Genomic DNA, 20,003 nt, shown 5'->3' with positions numbered 1-20,003 from the left:
CCCATGAATCATGGATTTCCACTTTGACTGATATTTTCCTGAATTATCTCTCAAAAGAATAGGAAAAATGGCTGAAAACTGAGATTCATACATAGCTTTGAATAATTTTAGACCCCGTTAAAATTAATGGTCCTAAAGTAAGCATGTAGGATGAAAAAATCCTTTTTGGTATGAATGAACACAATAGATTTCATATGTCATGAACTGATTGAAGCAGTGGTATGAGTTAAGACTTATTTTAAGCAAAGCAAAAAAATGATGAGTGGTGTATATTTTTAGCACTGTTGAGCCTCTTGTCATTAGAAGGCTAGCCTAACTGGTATGATGATGTGTGAATTTGTATATATTCGAATATATATCAGTGACCAGCTTTAATGATGGAAAGCTTTGCAGCAGATGGAATTAGAGAGGTGCAGCAGGTCGAACAATACAGAAAGTATTTTGAATCTTAAATCCTTTCTGCATCCACATTAGATTATGATGGAATATTCAGATGGGTAGTTTGGATGTGATCAGAGATTATGCCCTGCTCCTTTAAACTGCTTTAGTGAGGCAACAACTTAGCCCTTGTTTCAGTGTTGAACAGTGTTGATGTGTAGAATTTAAAGTCAGTTTTCTGTTTCATATCATGTTGTGTCCCTGTGCATTAGGCATCTTAAACATTGAGGGCATTTTCACACATGGGGCTTAATACAGTTCTTCCTTTGACAGCAAATTCGGTTGGTGAGTGCCAAAAGGGAATGGATCTAAAATAGGGCCAATGAGAAACATATTGGCATATCTGGAAAAGAGCGTAGGGAAAAATAGAGTAAGATATTGCCTGAAGAAGGAACTTCCAGGTACGCAATGAATACCAAAGAATACCATTTGCATTTGCTGTTCCCTGTTGTTGAGGAGTCACAGCTACACTAAAATTCTGATTTACCCCCCATTGTATAAAGATATAAAAGAATCAGAAGTTTGGCAACTTATGTGTCATTCAGTTTAGTATGTGGTTGAGAGAAGTTGAGATACAAAATGTGAGGGTGCCAGTTGAGGAAGGGAAGAGACGGAGGTTTGGAGTAGTGTTCAAAATTAGCCAGGCACATTTTGCACCTGGCTTTTGACCCCTTGCGACCAAGTGAAGATGCCTGGGTGCCAGGATGATGCCTGACCTCTCCACCATCTGGAGGTGCATGCTTTGGGATCATTGGATCTGAACCGTTTTCAGACACGAATACCTGTAGAATTCTATCAGTTATATTTTATCTGCACAATTGGGAATAAATTTCTGGAACCAAAATGTTTTTTCTGTGCAGCCTGAGCAGGAGCAGTCACCATTAAGAAAAAGAGGTAGGAATTGGCCAATATGTATTTGGACTGTCCCTGGATCAAGTGACTTTTCTTCTTGACGTTCTCAGAGCTCTTAACCTAGCTCAAGGTTGTCATTTGAAATAGCCAGATGTTTAATCAATCACGGTCAGTCCATTATTTGAAAAATAAGACTTAAGAGCCATCTTGCCCCCAAAGGGAAACTAGACATTCCGTTTTGGTGACTGTATCCTTGGTTTATCCTTGGAGCCATTTGGCACCCAGCTTATACAACTGAGTTTCTAACACTGGTTTGTAGAAGGGAAGAATGATTTGCTTAGTGAGTACTCTGGAGTGAGGGGGTGGGTGTGCTATATGGGGATATTTTAGGAGGAAGGAAAGTAAAAAGGACACCTTTGCTTTCCCCCATTCTCTAGCGGGAAATGCTGTTTCACCACTTATTGCGAGTGGAGGGAGCGTGGCTGGGCCCCTCATCACATCACCAAGGTGGGGTTGCGCAACCATTGAGAGCAGGCTTCCTCAACCTCGGCCCTCCAGATGTTTTGAGACTACAATTCCCATCATCCCTGACCACTGGTCCTGCTAGCTAGGGATCATGGGAGTTGTAGGTCGAAAACATCTGGACAGCTGAGTTTGAGGAAGCCTGATTGAGAGCAAGGCTCTGGCCATTTCCTTGCTCCCTATCAAAATTTAGCCTACCAATGTTCAGTTTCCAGCCACAGATCCTTTGTTCTGTGGCCATTTAATCCAGCCCTGTGCAAGACAGTTCTACGAACTGACCAGGACAATTATGTTTTCTAGTATTCTTTTCTTGAAAGTTGTTTCAGCTAGCCATTCAAGCAAGAATGATTACTTTTAAACACACACACACACACACACACACACACACACACCCCCCATAGTATTTAGAGTCATTAGTCCCATCTCTTCCAGCAGAGATTTGACAGGCATCCTTGCTATGGACTTTCAGGTGTCTCTTGAAGATCCTTTTTAGGCTGACAGGCTTATGCAGCTGTTTAAATTTTCTTTACCAGACAGTCGTTGTCAGAGTTACTTTGTACTGGTCTTCTAGTGTTTTATGTTTTAGTTCAATCATTGTACACCACCTTGATATTATACATGCGATGGTGGTATATAATTTTTTAACATAAATAAATAATATAGTATGGTGGGACTGTGCAGAATAGGGCAATAAAACAGAGTGGCTCACAGATGAGGGAAGCAGAAAAATACTAGTTTGTTAAAGAAATAAAGGAGTCCTCTTTGGGAAAACTGAGGACTGCCCCTATGTAAGCCACCTTGAGTCCTTGTCATGGAAAATGTGGGGGGAAAGAAGTGAGTAAGTAAGTAAGTAGACAAGAGGATAAGCAGAGCCACCCATGTAACCATCTAAACTCAGAGTTTAAGAGAGAAATTAGGATTGGGGGAGCATGTGTTATCCATAGCCCAACCCCGTTTTTGTTCTCCTCCCCATTACCCCCCATTGCAGTCCTTTGGGGGTGATTAATTGGAATCAGATGGGAAATCATTTTCACTGATCCAAGTTAATGGGAGTACAGCCCCAACTGTTTAAAAGATCGTGGATGGTGAGTGAAATTAGTATCATAATGGCCATTTTCCAATCCAATTGTTATGAAGAAGCATCTCTAGCAGTATGTGCTACCCAAGGTGTGGCTTTAATTCTATTGCAGTACAAGAACTGCCAGCCAGAAGGACTCTAGGGGAGGCCACTCAGAGCTCTTGGCCAAGTTCAGATTTTAAGGAGATGAGTAATATAACATTTAGGAAACATCTGAAGGCATCCCTGTATAGGGAAGCTTTTTAAGGTTCAATGTTCTACTGTGTTTTTATATTTGCTGGAAGCCACCCAAAGTGGCTGGGGCAACCCAGTCAGATGGACGCGGTACAGATAATAATAATAATAATAATAATAATAATAATAATAAATATTATTTATACCCCACCCATCTGGCTGGGTTTCCCCAGCCACTCTGGGCAGCTTCCAACAGAATATTAAAATACAATAGTCTATTAAACATTAAAAGCTTCCCTAAACAGGGCTGCCTTCAGATGTCTTCTAAGAGTATGGTAGTTATTTTTCTCTTTGACATCTGGTGGAAGGGCATTCCACAGGGTGGGCACCACTACCGAGAAGGCCCTCTGCCTGGTTCCCTGTAACTTGGCTTCTCGCAGCGAGGGAACCGCCAGAAGGCCCTCGGCACTGGACCTCAGTTTCTGGGCAGAATGATGGAGATGGAGATGCTCCTTCAGGTATACAGGACCGAGGCTGTTTAGGGCTTTAAAGGTTAGCACCAACACTTTGAATTGTGCTTTGAATTGTGCTCAGAAACATTCTGGGACCCAGTGTACATCTTTCAAGATCAGTGTTATGTGGTCTCGGCAGCCACTCCCAGTCACCAGTCTAGCTGCCGCATTCTGGATTAATTGCAGTTTCCGGGTCTCCTTCAAAGGTAGCCCCACATAGAGCGCATTGCAGTAGTCCAAGCGAGAGATAACCAGAGCATACACCACTCTGGCAAGACAGTCCGCGGGCAGGTAGGGTCTCAGCCTGCGTACCAGATGGAGCTGGTAGACAGCTGCCATGGACACAGAATTGACCTTCGCCTCCATGGACAGCTGTGAGTCCAAAATGACTCCCAGGCTGCGAATCTGGTCCTTCAGGGGCACAGTTACCCCATTCAGGACCAGGGAGTCCTCCACAGGGAAAGAGCACATCTAGCTGGCTACCTTTGAGGTCAGTCACCTTCTCTTCCCTCTTAGCCAGTGGTGAGGAAAGAAAGTTGAAAGAAGGTAGTGTATTGGCAGCAGGGGGAAATGGCAGAGGAAATGCTGTTTCTTCCTTTGCCCTGTTTCCACTTTCTTGTTGGCCCTCTCTTGAATGCATAATGATTCTGTTAGTGCGAAAGGTTACATTAGAACAGTTCCCCAGCTTTCTTGTTTAGTACCATAGTCCTAAAGTTAGCTTTTCAGTTACTCATTTGATTCTCCTGTTCCTGGCAGAAACTCATAAAGAGTGCTTTCCCTTCAAATACTCTAAAAGTTGTATGTGGTACAATATATGAATTCTGCGGTTTTAGCTGGAATGCCATTTGAGACAACGTGTTGATTTACTTCATACTGGTTCTATAGTAGAGAATTTTTCTCTCTGCTTTTGCTGTTTCCTTCTTGTTGGTAGTATCCTCTTTGGAGACTGCATGCTCTTTTAGTGGGATACGGTTTTAAATATCAGACAAATAGTTCTCGGGGTTTTAATTAGTATACAATTTATTTACGCTAAGCATATAAAAACTTACCCAGATTCCTTGAAAGAATTTCTTGTTTTCAATAAACCACCCCATGTGCCTCTTCCTCCCTCCTTCTCCTGCTCTCTTTATGTCTGTGATCTTGCTAATTTGTTTGAAGGAATAATTGACACCATATGGCAAGAGCTTTCACCCTTTCCCACATATTCTTGCTGCTTCCCAGATTGCATTATTTAACCCTCCCCTTACAACTTTTTTTTTATTACTTTCTTAGATTTGGTTCCTCTCATATTCAAATATATTCCTGCCATTTTCTCCAGCCTCAGAAATCCTTTTCTCATATTTTAATGCCTATCAAACTGTCCTTTCATAGTTGTGTCCCTTTTCTTTGTGTTTGCTTATTACATTCTTCCAGAAGTTTCCAAGCATTCTTCCAAGTGTTGCCCAACTTTATTTATTTTATTTTATTCTTTTTATAAATGGCTTCCCATAAAATAGCTCAAAGTAATTTCACAGTAAAAACATCAGCAGTTAAAAACAATTCCATATATACAGAAAATTAAATGCAATTCAAAATATTAAAAACAATTTCAAATCCAACACAGATGCAGACTGGGATGAATATCTACACTAAAATGGATTGTTTTAAAAGGAAGGTCCTAAGTAGGAACCAAAAGGCAACAGAGGTGGTACCTGCCTGTTAGTTAATGGGAGGGAGATTCAAAGAGTAGGTGCCATCACCCTAAAGGCCTGATTCCTGTATTGACCTCTTGATAAGATCATATAGATTGGGTATATAAGGGGTGAGAAAGTCCTTTAGGTATCCTGGTCCCAAGCTGTGTATGACTTTGTACACCAGAGACAAAATATTGAACTTAGCTCAGTTGAACTGGCAGCAAGTCCAATTCTTTCAGCACTTGTGTAGCATGGTGATACTAGTCTGCCCCAGTGAGCAATTCAGCTGCTGAATTCTGCACTAGCTGCTGCTTCTCAACCAAACTGAAGGGCAAACCTACACAGAACACATTGAGGTAATCTAGTTACCAGCAACATCTAGTTACTGATGTCTAGTTACCAACATCTAGTTACTGATGTTGGTCTGAAGCTCAACATCAAAAAAACGAAGATCATGGCCACTGGGCCCATCACCTCCTGGCAAATAGAAGGGGAAGAAATGGAGGCAGTGAGAGATTTTACTTTCTTGGGCTCCATGATCACTGCAGATGGTGACAGCAGTCACGAAATTAAAAGATGCCTGCTCCTTGGGAGAAAGGCGATGGCAAACCTAGACAGCATCTTAAAAAGCAGAGACATCACCTTACCAACAAAGGTCCGTATAGTTAAAGCCATGGTTTTCCCAGTAGTGATGTATGGAAGTGAAAGCTGGACCATAAAGACGGCTGATCGCCGAAGAATTGATGCTTTTGAATTATGGTGCTGGAGGAGACTCTTGAGAGTCCCATGGACTGCAAGAAGATCAAACGTATCCCTTCTTAAGGAAATCAGCCCTGAGTGCTCACTGGAAGGACAGATCGTGAAGCTGAGGCTCCAATACTTTGGCCACCTCATGAGAAGAGAAGACTCCCTGGAAAAGACCCTGATGTTGGGAAAGATTGAGGGCACAAGAAGAGGGGGACGAGAGAGGACAAGATGGTTGGACAGCGTTCTCGAAGCTACAAACATGAGTCTGACCAAACTGCGGGAGGCAGTGGAAGACAGGAGTGCCTGGCATGCTCTGGTCCATGGGGTCATGAAGAGTCGGACACGACTAAACGACTAAAGAACAACAACAAGTTACCAGCAGCGGTCTGATTATCCAGTTCCAGAAATGGCCGTAGCTGTCTCACCAGCTGAAGCTGGTCAAAGGCAATCCTAGCCACTGAGATCACCTGGGCCTCTAGGGACAGAGATGGATCCAGGAGAACCTGCAAACTATGAACAACTGAGAATAACCCAGACTTGGGAACCACCCACCCACACACCTCTGTCTTGTCAGCATTCAGAGGTAGTTTGTTCTTCCTCATCCAACCCACCACTGAGTCCAGGCAGCGGGTACATGGCTTGCAAGCCTGACCTCTCCTGATTCACATCTTAGAGGTAGATAGCACCACTCTACTGATGACTCTTTGCTCCCAAACCCCTAATGGCTTCATATTGCTGACAAGATGGCAGACCATGGCACCCCACAGCACAACTGCCAGGAGATTGAGCAACAATCATCTAATACTCTTCTGTGAAACTGATATAAGATCTGAACTGTAAAACCTTGCCTCCAATAACCATCTCACCAAGACTGTTCAAAAGAGTAGCATTGTATCAAAGACCATTGGGAGATCGAGTAAGGACAACATCGTCACGCTCCTCCTTTCCTTCTCCTAATAATCCATCAGGTCTGCCAAAGCCAATTCAGTCCCATAATCAGGCCTGAACCCAGAATGTTCGGGGTTGAAATATGCAAGAGTCCCTGCAGCTGCCCCACCACAACCCTCTTAATCACCTGAAAGGGGGTATTTGCCACCAGGTGGGACTTGTTGCAAAGCAGTGGGCCCAGGCTTTCATGCCTTGTCTCCTGCCATCTACCGCATTTCAAAATCTAAGAATTGTTTGTTTTTAAAGGCAATATGCACAACTTCTCGGAAGTATCTCTCTACCTATTCTCATTTTTTTACTAAATCTCCCTCTCAACTTTTTTGGGTAGTACCATTTCTTTAGGTACTTATTTCCATTCCATAATAATAAAATGGCATTTATTTTAATAGTAATTAACTGTAGGTTAGCGATGTACTTCAGAAACATAACCAGTAAATGGCCTCCATATAAGGATTGTAGAGAAGATTTCTCATGTAGTACATCCCATACTTACTCTCTTAAAAATCCTCTACATGTCTATAGTAAGAAGCAGTGATGTGGAGAGGTAAATTATCCAGTGCTTTATTTTGTTGTTGAAAAAAACTGCTTCAAAAGTCCATTAGTAACAATGAATGGGTGCAGATTGCAAATGCAATACTAAACAAGTATGGCAGTTTCAATGTTTTTAGCTTTGCCTGAATTTGCCCAGGGATTTCCCCCCAGAAAATATCCCAATTGATTTTTTTCTAGAAAACCCACATCACTGGTCAGAAGCAAGTCTCACTGAGTTCAGTGGAGGTTATACCAAGTAGTATACGTTAGTCCATTTTCTTAGAAAATGATTTGTCTGATCACTATAAATGTAATATTGGATATGGAAAGCTGTTATCCTCATCACATGTACTTGGAAGTAACTTGTATTGAAATCAGTGACACCTTCTTTTAAGTAAATTGGTCTAGTTTCAAAATGGAGGTATATTTTTGAGCCAAGACAATTTTTCTCCCATGTGTGTGTGTATACACCCACACCCACCTTTTCCCTTCCTATTAATATTGGTGCTGGGTTGTAGTATTTATTTGATATTTTAATGTTTAATTTAATTGCTAGCTTTTATTATTCAATGATGCTTAGATATAACATTTTATAGGTTATTTAATAAGGTGTATTCATTTTCAATGTTAATGTAAATTTCCCAGACATCAGCCGAGTGTTTAAACACAGAACTGTCAATGAGATGCTTAAAATGCAATCTAAGACAGTTACACTGTCTTTACTGTATCACTCACTTCAGTATTCTAAAAGGTTGAAATGAGAAAGAGAAAGCGTTAAGTGAGCATTTATATGGTTGCTAGTGCTCTTACAGAATACTAAAATCTGTTCAATAAAATATCTGCAGAAAAACAGAGCACAAACTGCTGTTAGGAGCTTGTGTATATGTCTCACTGAGGTTAGTTTATCATTTGTACTATTTATTTTCACACATAGCATAGGGAAGGATACAAAAGCATAGCCATGTAAAATGATTAGGCTCAGTTCTAGAACTGATGCTCCTTGCAGCAATTAAAGCCAACAAAAGAAGGAAGAAGTCTATGTGGAATCTAGAGCAGATCAGAAATGTAGTGCACACAGACCAAGAGTAAACACTGGTAAACCAGGCTGGTCTAAGGCAGAGGGTAAGCAGCTGCCCCGCTAAACAAGGAGCTTGCCCCCTACTTGCACCACGTCCCATTGCGGGACTTTGGCATTAACATATACCGTTACTTTTCTTTCAGAGATCTAAACATGTGTTACACAGCTTGTGTGTGTGTGTGTGTGAGAGAGAGAGAGAGAGAGAGAGAGAATGTTTTCAGTGAGAAAATGAAGTGAAAGGAAAGGAAAATAAAATTTGAAACAGTGATACAATACAAAATACAAATTACTTACATGACCTGATATTTTTTAAAAATGCATTCCAAATAGAATTGTATTTATCTGTGCACAATCTGCGTCTAAAAGTAAACCGTTCATATATTGTGATAGTTCTCATCTCTTCTATCCATTGCTAAAAGAATAGAAAATCCAAGCCATAGAAGAATTCCCAGCTTCCCTCTACTATCTGTGCTGTCTCTCTAAAATCCTTACTACAAGCCCTACTTCCCAAAACACCATCTCCCCTTTCTCTGGAAAATAGCAGTGATTGACAGAAGAGAGGAGTTAGGTTTGACTCTGTCCTCCCCACTTCATGTGCGTGGGGCACTGACCAGAAGAATGCTGCACTACAAAATCGAAGGACATTTGGCCCATTGGCTGCACAGCTTGCCTGGGAGATGAAGATAAAGGGGAAGCAGCAAGCCTTCTCAGTCTCTTCTCCCTGTGTTATCCTGCTGCATGGGCGGGCGGGCAGTGAGATCTTTCAGAAATGGGGAGGGCTGGTGGTGATGGGGAAGTCCATTTTGTCAAACCATGGATTACATTGACTTAAAATAATTTTTCTTCAGATTTTGGGGGCAGAACTTGGCTCATTACTGGTTGTTGTTATTATTACTTATTTTATTTATTGACCATTTTACAAAAATAATCTCAAAGCAACACACAAAGTAGAAACATCCATACAACACAGCTCAAGAAAATATAACATTAAAATCAACAATAACAAACTAAAAGCAATGATCACTAATAGATAGGGAAAATATCTCCCAACCGAACCATAGATTATAACAAATTATAAGATTATAACAAAACTCCTAGTTGATCTACAGCTAGTTTGGGAGAGCTCACCCATCACTTCTTTGCATCCAACAAAGCAGTAATAGATTTTGGAATGATGTCCTCTGCCCATGTTGTGCTCTGCTGACCATTCAAAAGTTGTAAACATTAATGTACAACTGCAGCTGCCCCCGCTTCTCCTGTCACCCTCCGTCCTCTGCCCAAGAGCTTGAAATTAACCTCTTCCTGCTTTTTATAAAACGTAGGGCTGCTGGGAAGGCTGTGATCAGGAAAGATAGGGTGTCTAAGTGCTAAGGTGAGCTTTCTGGTCTAGGTGTAATAAATCAAAGCTGGGAATCATTTTGAGTAATATAAGTACCAGGAACGGGTTTTCAGAACCTTGGCAGTATTTTGTTTATTCTTGAAAAACATGATGAACAATAAGGCGAATGGGGCACTTGAAATGTGGTAATATCCTACTTTTGTTGCTCCAGTAATATGGACCACAGTGTCTCATAATGCTGAAATCCTCACTATAAAGTGCACAGTAGTTTGAAAATTGGAATACTGTGTTTTAGCTGGCACATAAAATTTTCCCCCAATCCATTTCATATTCCTTAATTTGTAAAATAAATGTTCAAAATGAATAAACAAAGCAATTATCAGCTATAAGATATAAACAGACACATGCCCATTAGACTAATACCATCAAATTAAAGAATGAAGTGAAAAATGAAAAACAGAACTCACACTCACAAAGTTACTGGTAAAGAAGTTAGGGATATAGAGAAGATGCAATTACACACACACCAAAAAAAATAATAATCAGAAAAATGGCTAATTATATTTTGCTCTAGTTATAGATGTATATACACCTGCCAACTGAGGATTAAATTTCAAGCATCTGGTGAATTGGACTTTAGTCCCCAAAAGCTTATGCTACAATAAAAACAAGAAATACAGCAGATTTATAAAGATAATACTAAAACATGTTGGAAGTATGGGCAGTGGAGCTGAGAAGACTCAGAGCTGGTGTCAGGTGAGCTTCTTTGGAGAAGGAATTCTATATATGAGCTTTTACAAATGAGAAAACCCTGTTCCCAGTCATTGTTCATCTGCCATCAGATGGTGCGTGGACTTGAATGTAGACTTCTGATGATAAATGAGGGACTCAGGCAGGTATCTGTGAAAATGGCAGTCCCTTGGGTCCCTTGACTATATTCTCTACTCATTCCCAGCCTAACTGGACTCTGGTAACTCTTCAAATGCAACCCCATGTATAACACTTTGTAGTAATCAAGTTGGGAGGTTAACAGGTCATGGGCCACTGTGACCGTGATAGCTCATAAAGGGGTTGGAACTTACGTATCATCCTTACGTGAACCACCAAGCATTGAACCTAATATTTTAGAAGGTTTGCAACTTCATTCAGAATAGATTGAACATCATCTCCGTGGTTAGGTGAAACATCTACAATGTCTCACCTGGACCAAACTTCATTTTATTGGCCCTCATCAAATCCATTACTGCTTTCAGATGTTGTTTCAGCATGTCTGCTATTTCACTTGAGTCCCAACAAAAAGGAGCTGGGTGCCATCAGCATACTGATGGTTCCTCACTCCAAATCTTTATACAATCTTACTCAGCAGCTTCAAATAGATGCTATAGGAGACAAGATGGAACCTTTGGGATCCAACAGCATAAACACCAAGGAGCCAAACTGCGATTTCCCACTACCACTTTCTGAGCTGGCCAATAATCTACAGTTTCCCCAACCCACATTCTTCTTGGGTTCCTATATTACAAGTGTTCTTCTCTCTCTTATTACACCAAAAACATAGGCAGTATACAGAACACCATAAAGAGAGACAGAAAAAGTTTACATTGAGGGCTTCTTTTAACCTGATCATATTAGGAAATATGTCAAAGGGTAAGAGTTTTCAAATTTTATATATTAGGCTAATCACTGTGCACTGTTATTTATTAATAATTTGCACTATTTGATTTAGCATCTGAAAAGCTAATTTAGACATGCCTAAATGGGAACCCAGTCAATTTCTTCCTCTTCTTTGAAAGGCAGGCTCTTTTTCTATGTTAAGAACTGGTTTTCAAACTCCTGTAAGTTTCAAAACTGGTTTGTCATGCAGTAAAGTACTTCTGCTGCTCAAGAAAAACTTGCCTGTTAGGCAGAGAAACAGTTGCATATTTCTTTACATCCTGGTCTTGGAAATTAATTTGAAATCATTGGAAATAATACACAAGACTTTCTAGTACAGAAGGATTTTCAATATTTGTGGTAATTGCCATGCCATGTCTGTTATGTTATGCTTAAGTGATGGGAAATTGTATGTTATCTTTCTAATTCATAAAAGAAGCCCAAATGCAGAAGCAATTTACCTTTCAAAAGAATGCTCTCAGAGTACTCTGAAACGGCAAAAGTATTCTGCATAATTTAACTTTAAATCATAAGACTGCACTCCACCAACCAGTCTATACTGGAGTAGCTATGGATTCGTGTTAGTAGGATTTTAGGGCAACCACATTTTACTGACTTACTTGATTGGAATATCCCATCCTGCTCACTCCAGTCCAGTGATTTACTTCAGATAGAGTAGCTTCCTCACTTTGAATGGCTTCTCCATGCATTTGATTAGGAGCATAAGAAGCTTGTACCAGGACAGAATGTACTTGTCCATTTAGATAAATATTTTCTACTTAGGAAAAGGTATTTCATATCAGCTGTTACTACTGTATTTTTCGCCCTATAGGACGCACCGTCCCATAAGGTGCACCTAGTTTTTTTTGGGGGGGAAATAAAGGGGGAAAAATTATTCCCCCCCCCAGGTGCGGGTCTGGGGCGGGGGAGGCCCGAGTTTTCCCCGCCCCAGCCCCCAAACAGGCAGCTCTCTGCAAGCCGTGGGAGCCCAGCGCTGGCTCCCGCTGCTTGCAGAGAGGTCCGCGAAGCCTGGACGCGCTGAGCTCAGCGCGCGCAGGCTTCGGCATGCAGGCAACTCTCCGCAAGCAGCGGGAGCGCTCCCGCTGCTTGCGGAGAGGTCCGCGAAGCCTGCAGAGCGAGAGGGGTCGGTGCGCACCGACCCCTCTCACTCTCCAGGCTTCAGCGAAAGCCTGCATTCGCCCCATAGGACGCACACACATTTCCCCTTCATTTTTGGAGGGGGAAAAGTGCGTCCTATAGGGCGAAAAATACGGTAGTTCCTTTTAGCTGGAGATGCCAAAGACTGAACATAGAATCTTCTGAATGTGGGATGCAAAGCTCTGCTGCTGTGTTTTTATTTATTCAATTAACCTTGTAGGCTGTACTTCATTTCAAAAGAATCAGAGCCATTTCCAATGGACTATAAAACAATATGTTATACAAAGAAACAACAAACATATAAAACTAAGTTAATTTTAAAACCATCATGGATGACAGCAGTGGTTTGACACATCTCAAGACCTCAAATTGTCTAGATTTCATTCACTAAATTCCTGGGAGAATAGATAGATTGTAACCTAAGGTTACCAGACATCCCCGTTTCCTGGGGACAGTCTCCGGATTTACAAATCAGTCCCCATACAAAATCCATTGAAGTCGAAAAGTGTCCCCGGATTCATTGAAAAAAATCTGGTAACCTTATTTTAACCTGATGCCTAAATTCCATCAAAGCTGGGTCATTCTATGCCTACTGAGGGAGAGAGTTCTAGTTGGGGTTTTTATTATGGATAAGGACTGATCCCGTATTGCCACTTGCCGTGCAACAGCTGACAACAAAATGGGTGACCTCTGCCAACCTCAGAGTCCAAATTGGTTGATATAGGAAGAGGTGTGGCCAAGCTGTCTTGGTCCGGGAATAACCACAGCTAATACACAGTCCTAATACACAGTGGAAATAGTCACTCCTTGCAAGTTCAGAGCCTCAAGTTCAGCACTGAATCTGACACTTGAGGGTAAGTGCGACTCTGAGCCTCTTGGGCTTGCTGATCAGAAGGTTGGCAGTTCAAATCCGCATGATTGGGTGAGCTGCCATTGCTCTTTCTCAGCTGCTGCTAACCTAGCAGTTTGAAAGCATACCAGTGCAAGTAGATAAATAGGTACCGCTGCGGTGGGAAGGTAAACAGTGTATCTGTCCTCTCTGGCTTCTGTAATGGTGTTCCGTTGCACCAGAAGAGGTTTAGTCATGTTGGCCATGTCTGTGGACAAATGGTGGCTCCCTTGGCCTGAAGTGAGATGAGCACTACAACCCCATAGTCACCGTTGCTATTTGTGCATCTGAACATATATAGCTCTGTGAATGAGAACTACTGAACAGCAAGTTCTTCTGTGGTTGAGCAAGCATAAATATTTATAATATTATGGCCTAATATTTAGTTTGGGGAAAATAATCAGGTCATTTTCTGTAATGTAAGGCTTACTGACTTGCCAATAGGTATGGAGAAGCTTGAAAAAAGCTGTGCTGCAAACTCATCAAAAATAGAGTTGTTAATTGAACAGCTTACGGACCTATAACCACAACGATACAGCTATCTCTATGATAAATGTTGCTGTACATTTAAAGTCATTTGATAATTTGCTTAAGTAACATCCATAGACAGCAGCATGACATAAATACATTATTTGAAGCAACAACTATATCCAGCTTACAGGTTTTAGTTTAGTAGATTTAGTAGGTTTAGATGAGCTGGAAATCATTTAGAAATCACAGTGGAAATGGAATCGTTCATGCAAGTTTAGTACAGTGGTACCTCTGGTTACGTACTTAATTCGTTCTGGAGGTCCGTTCTTAACCTAAAACTGTTCTTAACCTGAAGCACCACTTTAGCTAATGGGGCCTCCTGCTGCCGCTGCGCCACTGCTGCACGATTTCTGTTCTCATCCTGAAGCAAAGTTCTTAACCTGAAGTAATATTTCTGGGTTAGTGGAGTCTGTAACCTGAAGCATATGTAACCTGAGGTACTACTGTATTGAATTTTCTTCTATATTTTATAAAGATACTAGTTTGAAGCTTGTTAACAGCTATAGCACTTGTGTGATATTAGCAGCTCGTGTTGGTGTCAACATATATATGAAAAGGAGACAAGTCTTTTCAAACTGCAATTGAAATTATATACAAATTTCAAGAAGAGTTTTGAATAAATCTAATTTTATCATAAGGGCAGAAAATCCTGATGTGCAGTAAAGAATAGAGATGAAAGAGAGTGGGCTTTTTTATTTTTAAAAATACATATGTCCAGGTTATATTAAAGCTAGATTTATTAGCTATCATTTCAAAATAAATATTCATGTAGATGAGTAATTTTGATAGGATTTCAGGGTAGGGGGATCCATTTTAGCTTGGATGGAAAAATAGGTGTCTAGGGGGGAAATGGGTAAGAATGAATATTTACCGAAGTACTATACTAATGTATATTGACAGTTAGGGCCACGTGAGATGTGATAGATGAGTTTTGTGTGTTTAAGTACGGAAATGTCATAAACACACTAGGAGCAGGTATTTCAGTAGCAAAATATGTACCTGAGTAAGAGGTGCTGAACTTTCTCCACACCTGTTTTTTACCTTCCAGGTGCATTTTGTGTAGTTGACCTCACTTCTAGTATCAGAACTCAAATGAGGAGAACAGTGCTTGGGGAACAAAGTTGGATCATAAATAGTTGATCAATTGACTAGTCAAATAATGGCCATGCATTTAAACAACACAAAAGATACTTAAAACCTGAACATGTTTGATACTTTTAGTAATGACACAAACAAATTTGTCAGCTATTATTGTGAAACACTGAAATTAACTTTTAATTTGCAATGAATTATAACTTTTAATTATGGTAAGTAAAATTTCTACAAATGTGCAAAAATCACTGAACAATTCTTCACTTTGGTTATTATCCCACAAGAAGCAAATATTTAAAGGGTTTGACTTGCCAAGTGCAACCCGTATTGCTTTCCTAGGTATAACCACTATGAGTTTCATCTCTGGACTTCCTTTGGAATGATTGGCAACATCGAACTTCCGGGTTGATGCGATCGGTGTAATGGCGGATTCCCTCCGAGCTCCGGAGGGAATCGGCTCCTCTGAGGACGGGTCTTGCCGCGCCGGCGACGCGGGGACCCTTAGAAACCACAGGTGCGGATACCTGTGGACCTGGTGACTCGGTGGGCACCTTAAGCGCCCCCCCTGACAGTCGAAGAGCCTTTTTAAAGGCTGCGGAGAAGGTACGGGGGGTGGCGTGGTGCTGAGAGTAAACCGCTACCTCAGTGGAGTGAAGCCGCAAGCCATTCACCGGAGAGCGTCAACTTTCTACCTGAAAACTCGATTGGATACAAACACCCCGTGAGTAGAAGAAAATTTGGACTTTTAAAAAAACCGTTATCCTTAAATCGGGCAAACGGGGGGATGTGCTAAAGGGAAGTCCGCACCCCCCCTTCATACAGGCAATTGGAAGCAAGGAGCGAAAATCTAAGATCGGGAAAAAGATTTTACGTTTACGGAAACTGGTAAGAGACTTTAATAACTTTTAAGAACAAGTTCTATTTTGTCAAGTTGTGCTGGAGGGAAGAAACGAACTTTGGAAACTTTTGTGACCCCCCCCCCTTGGACCTGGGAGCGTCCTGCACCAATCTAGCCTTAAGAAATCGGAGTTTGACAGCTGTCAACTGAGCTGTCAAACAGCTGAACAAAGGACAAAATTGTATTACTATATATCTCTTTGGTTTAAAGGTGTTACATATAAACAGACGTGTTTTGAAACAAAGTAAATAAACAATAGGGTAAAGGATTGCTGGCGTAGAACTGTGAACAATGGAAATCCCCCTAGGGGAAACCAGTGACACTACAATGGCTGCAGAAGGAAAATTACTAGCACAAATTGAGAGAGCTTCTTTTCTCGTGGGAATCTTACAAGAACAATACACGACCTTGACTTTTAAAACAAACAATCTTGCTGACGGAACTAGAGATTTGTTCTTGAGAGACTCTGTAGCTCAACCAAATATGACATCTTTGGAGGGGGTGAAGGAGGAAGTCGGAGAAGAGAAAGTGTGGAAACCTATGGTGCCAGAGAACAAAGAAATCTTTTGGATTACAAAGTATGAAGACATGAGACTGAGGAGAAAAGTGAAGGAGGAAGCCCTTGGAAACTGTGGAATTATGAAAATTAAAGGAGTAAAGAAATATAACTGGGACTTCCTCCTCTTTTCTGGCCTTTATTATCTGCAACCTGGAGGACTTTTGGTAGAACCCTGGCAACAAGTTTTCTCAATTAGGTTTGAACTGGGAGAAGAGGAAGCAACTGTAACAGACACCCTTCGAGACCTGGAAACCAGCAAAAAGGAATATCAACAGAAAAACCGGAGAGAGACTGAAATAGACTTGAGGGCTGGAGATGTGAGGAATCCTGGCTAGGAATTTTATGGAAGGATAACTACTTGGGAAGGGACAGATACCCGGGCAGGGAGGGAGGGGGGAAAACAGATTTTTGAAAAACTTTATGATTTTTGGCTATTGTAAATTCGATTTATACTTTAATATAAAAAAAGGGGAGATTGGTATATAAATTTTGATTGATCTTAGAAACAAGGATTTATTGCATATAAGAAGATAGGGTAATATATAATGGGTTTATTGTGTTTTCTCCCTACCATTTAGGCAGCCTACCATATGAATACAAGATTGTGATAGCAGGCAATCATGAACTGACGTTTGACCAAGAGTTCATGGCGGACTTAATCAAGCAGGACTTTTACTACTTTCCCTCTGTATCCAAGCTGAAGCCAGAAAGCTACGAAAATGTGCAGTCTCTCTTAACAAATTGCATATACCTTCAAGATTCAGAAGTTACAGTAAGGGGCTTCAGGATATATGGCTCCCCTTGGTAAGTATTTAAAAACTTAACAGAATTGATTAATTCTAAAATTGTTCTCATTTTGATGGTTATACAACAGGAAAAAATGGAAACCCGGGGTTTTTTTACAGCCAGAACTTACTGTGTGGTGAATTCCGACAACCCTTTGTTGCCTTCCGGCACCTTTTTAGTGTTGCTGCCGGAATGGCTCTCATAGCTGCATGCTGGAAACAGCCTGCAGTAGTTCGCTGTGATCTGGGCAGCAGCGCACCTATTTTTCTTGGGAGTTCCTGCACCTCTTTTTCTAGAAAAAAAGCACTGTAGAAACCATCCCATATATTTTATAATAAGGTTTCATCAGTTAAATGATTTATAAATTAGATGAATTAAGACCTTTTGATCAACTAAAAAGTGTCTTCAATTTATCAGGGAGCAGATTATAAATATTTGAATATAGGTCCTTATAAAAACTCTGTATAGCATGGAAGGATATACATATTCTGCCTTCCCTCATACACAAGAGGAGGCATGATAGATGTGTTGAAACCCAGAATAATCCCTGGCATTTTCAGATAGGGCTTTGATCGGAAGCAGGGAAGCCTTTTCCTTACTGGCAGACCCCATCTTATATAAGATCTCCCATAAATACAAAAGAATGATGATAGGTTGCCACCAGACACAGTGAATCTCCTCCATATCCAATGACTGATCAGCTGCCAGAGAAGCTTCTATACCCTACTGCCAAGGGTTCCTCCCTTCAACCCAGTTTGAAGTCTATGGGAATCTGAGAGCATCAGCATGAGATGTGCTTTATCTATAATGGCACTGGTCTCTGTGGCCAATCAGGAATTTACTTTGAGCCTAGCTATTATGGATGCCACCCTGGGTGCCTTCAGGAGGGATATGAATTGAATAAATAATAATAATAATAACTAATAGGTGAAGGTAAAGGGACCCCTGACCATTAGGTCCAGCCGCAGACGACTCTGGGGTTGCGGCACTCATCTCGCTTTATTGGTACCTATTTATTTATTTACTTGCACTTCGACATGCTTTCCAACTGCTAGGTTAGCAGGAGCAGGGACCGTCGCGGGTATTCGAACCACCAACCTTCTGATCGGCAAGTCTTAATCTCAGTGGTTTAGACCACAGCAACACCCACATCCCTTCTAACTAATAGGTAAAAAGGTAAAGGTACCCCTGCCCGTTCGGGCCAGTCTTGCCAGACTCTAGGGTTGTGCGCTCATCTCACTCTATAGCCCGGGAGCCAGCGCTGTCCGCAGACACTTCCGGGTCACGTGGCCAGCGTGACAAGCTGCATCTGGCGAGCCAACGCAGCACACGGAACGCCGTTTACCTTCCCGCTGGTAAGCGGTCCCTATTTATCTACTTGCACCCGGAGGTGCCTTCGAACTGCTAGGTTGGCAGGCGCTGGGACCGAAACGACGGGAGAGCACCCTGCCGCGGGGATTCGAACCGCCGACCATGCGATCGGCAAGTCCTAGGCGCTGAGGTTTTACCCACAGCGCCACCTGCGTCCCTGAAACTAATAGGTACCTACAAGTAAAAAAGCTAATCAGTTCTGGCCAGTTAATCTTTGTGAAAAGAGGCTTAACTTGAGGGTGTATGTTCAGAAATACAGTGGAACCTTGGTTCTCGAACTTAATCTGTTCTGGAAGTCTGTTCGACTCCCAAAATGTTTGAAAGCCAAGGTGTGGCTTCCGATTGGCACAGGCGCCCAGGAAACAACAGCCAACAGCCACATCAGATGTTCAGCTTGCAAAAAACGTTTGAAAATGGGAATACTTACTTACTTCCGGGTTTTTGCCGTTCAGGAGTCAATTTGTTCGTCAACTAAGCCCTTTGAGAACCAAGATTCCACTGTAGCTACTAATCCAGGTTCACAGTGGAGGTGAGAAATCCTGGACGCTCCGGGTGGCGCTGTTGAGCTACTTTGGAGTACGTGGAACTCATCCTATTGGCTATAAGTCCTGGAAGACCAGCTCCCTTCATTGCAGGCCTTTTCCCACCTGACCTGGGAGGGTGGGGCCCTGACTAATTCCAGCTACAAAAGTTGAGGCTGCTGAACAAACTCTTGGGCTGGGGTGTTGTTTAGGACGTTTTGTTGCAATGGTGGTGGGAGGTCGTTTCTGTTATTGATAGCAAATTTTTGTATTGCTATTTAACTTTCTTATTTATATGGAAATTGTTCAATATGTCTGTGTATATATATAGAGAGAGCAAGCTGCCTTGAGCATGGTTTTAACTTTCAAAAGGCGACATACAAAAAAAAAAAGATTGCTTGCTCATGGGTCTGAAGAGAACTCCTGTATGAAATTCTGCAGAGTTGTGTTTGATTCCAACGTTTTATGGGTGTGAGTCAATGGCTACATAAGAAATTTGAGACGGGTAGCCCTGATAGTTACAATGAACAAAAAAGAGTCTTCAGACACCTTTAAGACCAAAAGATTTATTATAGCATAAGCCTTTATAGTCTACAGCCCATGTCATCAAAAATGTGAAATATTATTCTTGGAGCCAAAGTTGGCATGATGCC

General features: G+C 41.5%; 1 protein-coding gene across 2 annotated transcripts in view; it reads left to right on the top strand.

Moving 5' to 3' along the window:
- Positions 1–20,003, top strand: part of MPPED1 (metallophosphoesterase domain containing 1) — an 89,592-nt gene that overhangs the window by 21,575 nt on the left and 48,014 nt on the right. For both annotated transcript variants that reach the window (XM_081861032.1, XM_081861033.1), the window contains exon 5: positions 17,251–17,476. In XM_081861032.1, the coding sequence (XP_081717158.1) occupies positions 17,251–17,476 (226 nt within the window). The remainder of the gene's footprint in view (positions 1–17,250; positions 17,477–20,003) is intronic.

This window comes from Podarcis erhardii (assembly GCF_964252035.2).
Source record: "Podarcis erhardii genome assembly, chromosome: 5".
In the NCBI taxonomy this organism is placed as follows: domain Eukaryota; kingdom Metazoa; phylum Chordata; class Lepidosauria; order Squamata; family Lacertidae; genus Podarcis; species Podarcis erhardii.
This window is presented reverse-complemented; position numbering and strand designations above follow the sequence as displayed.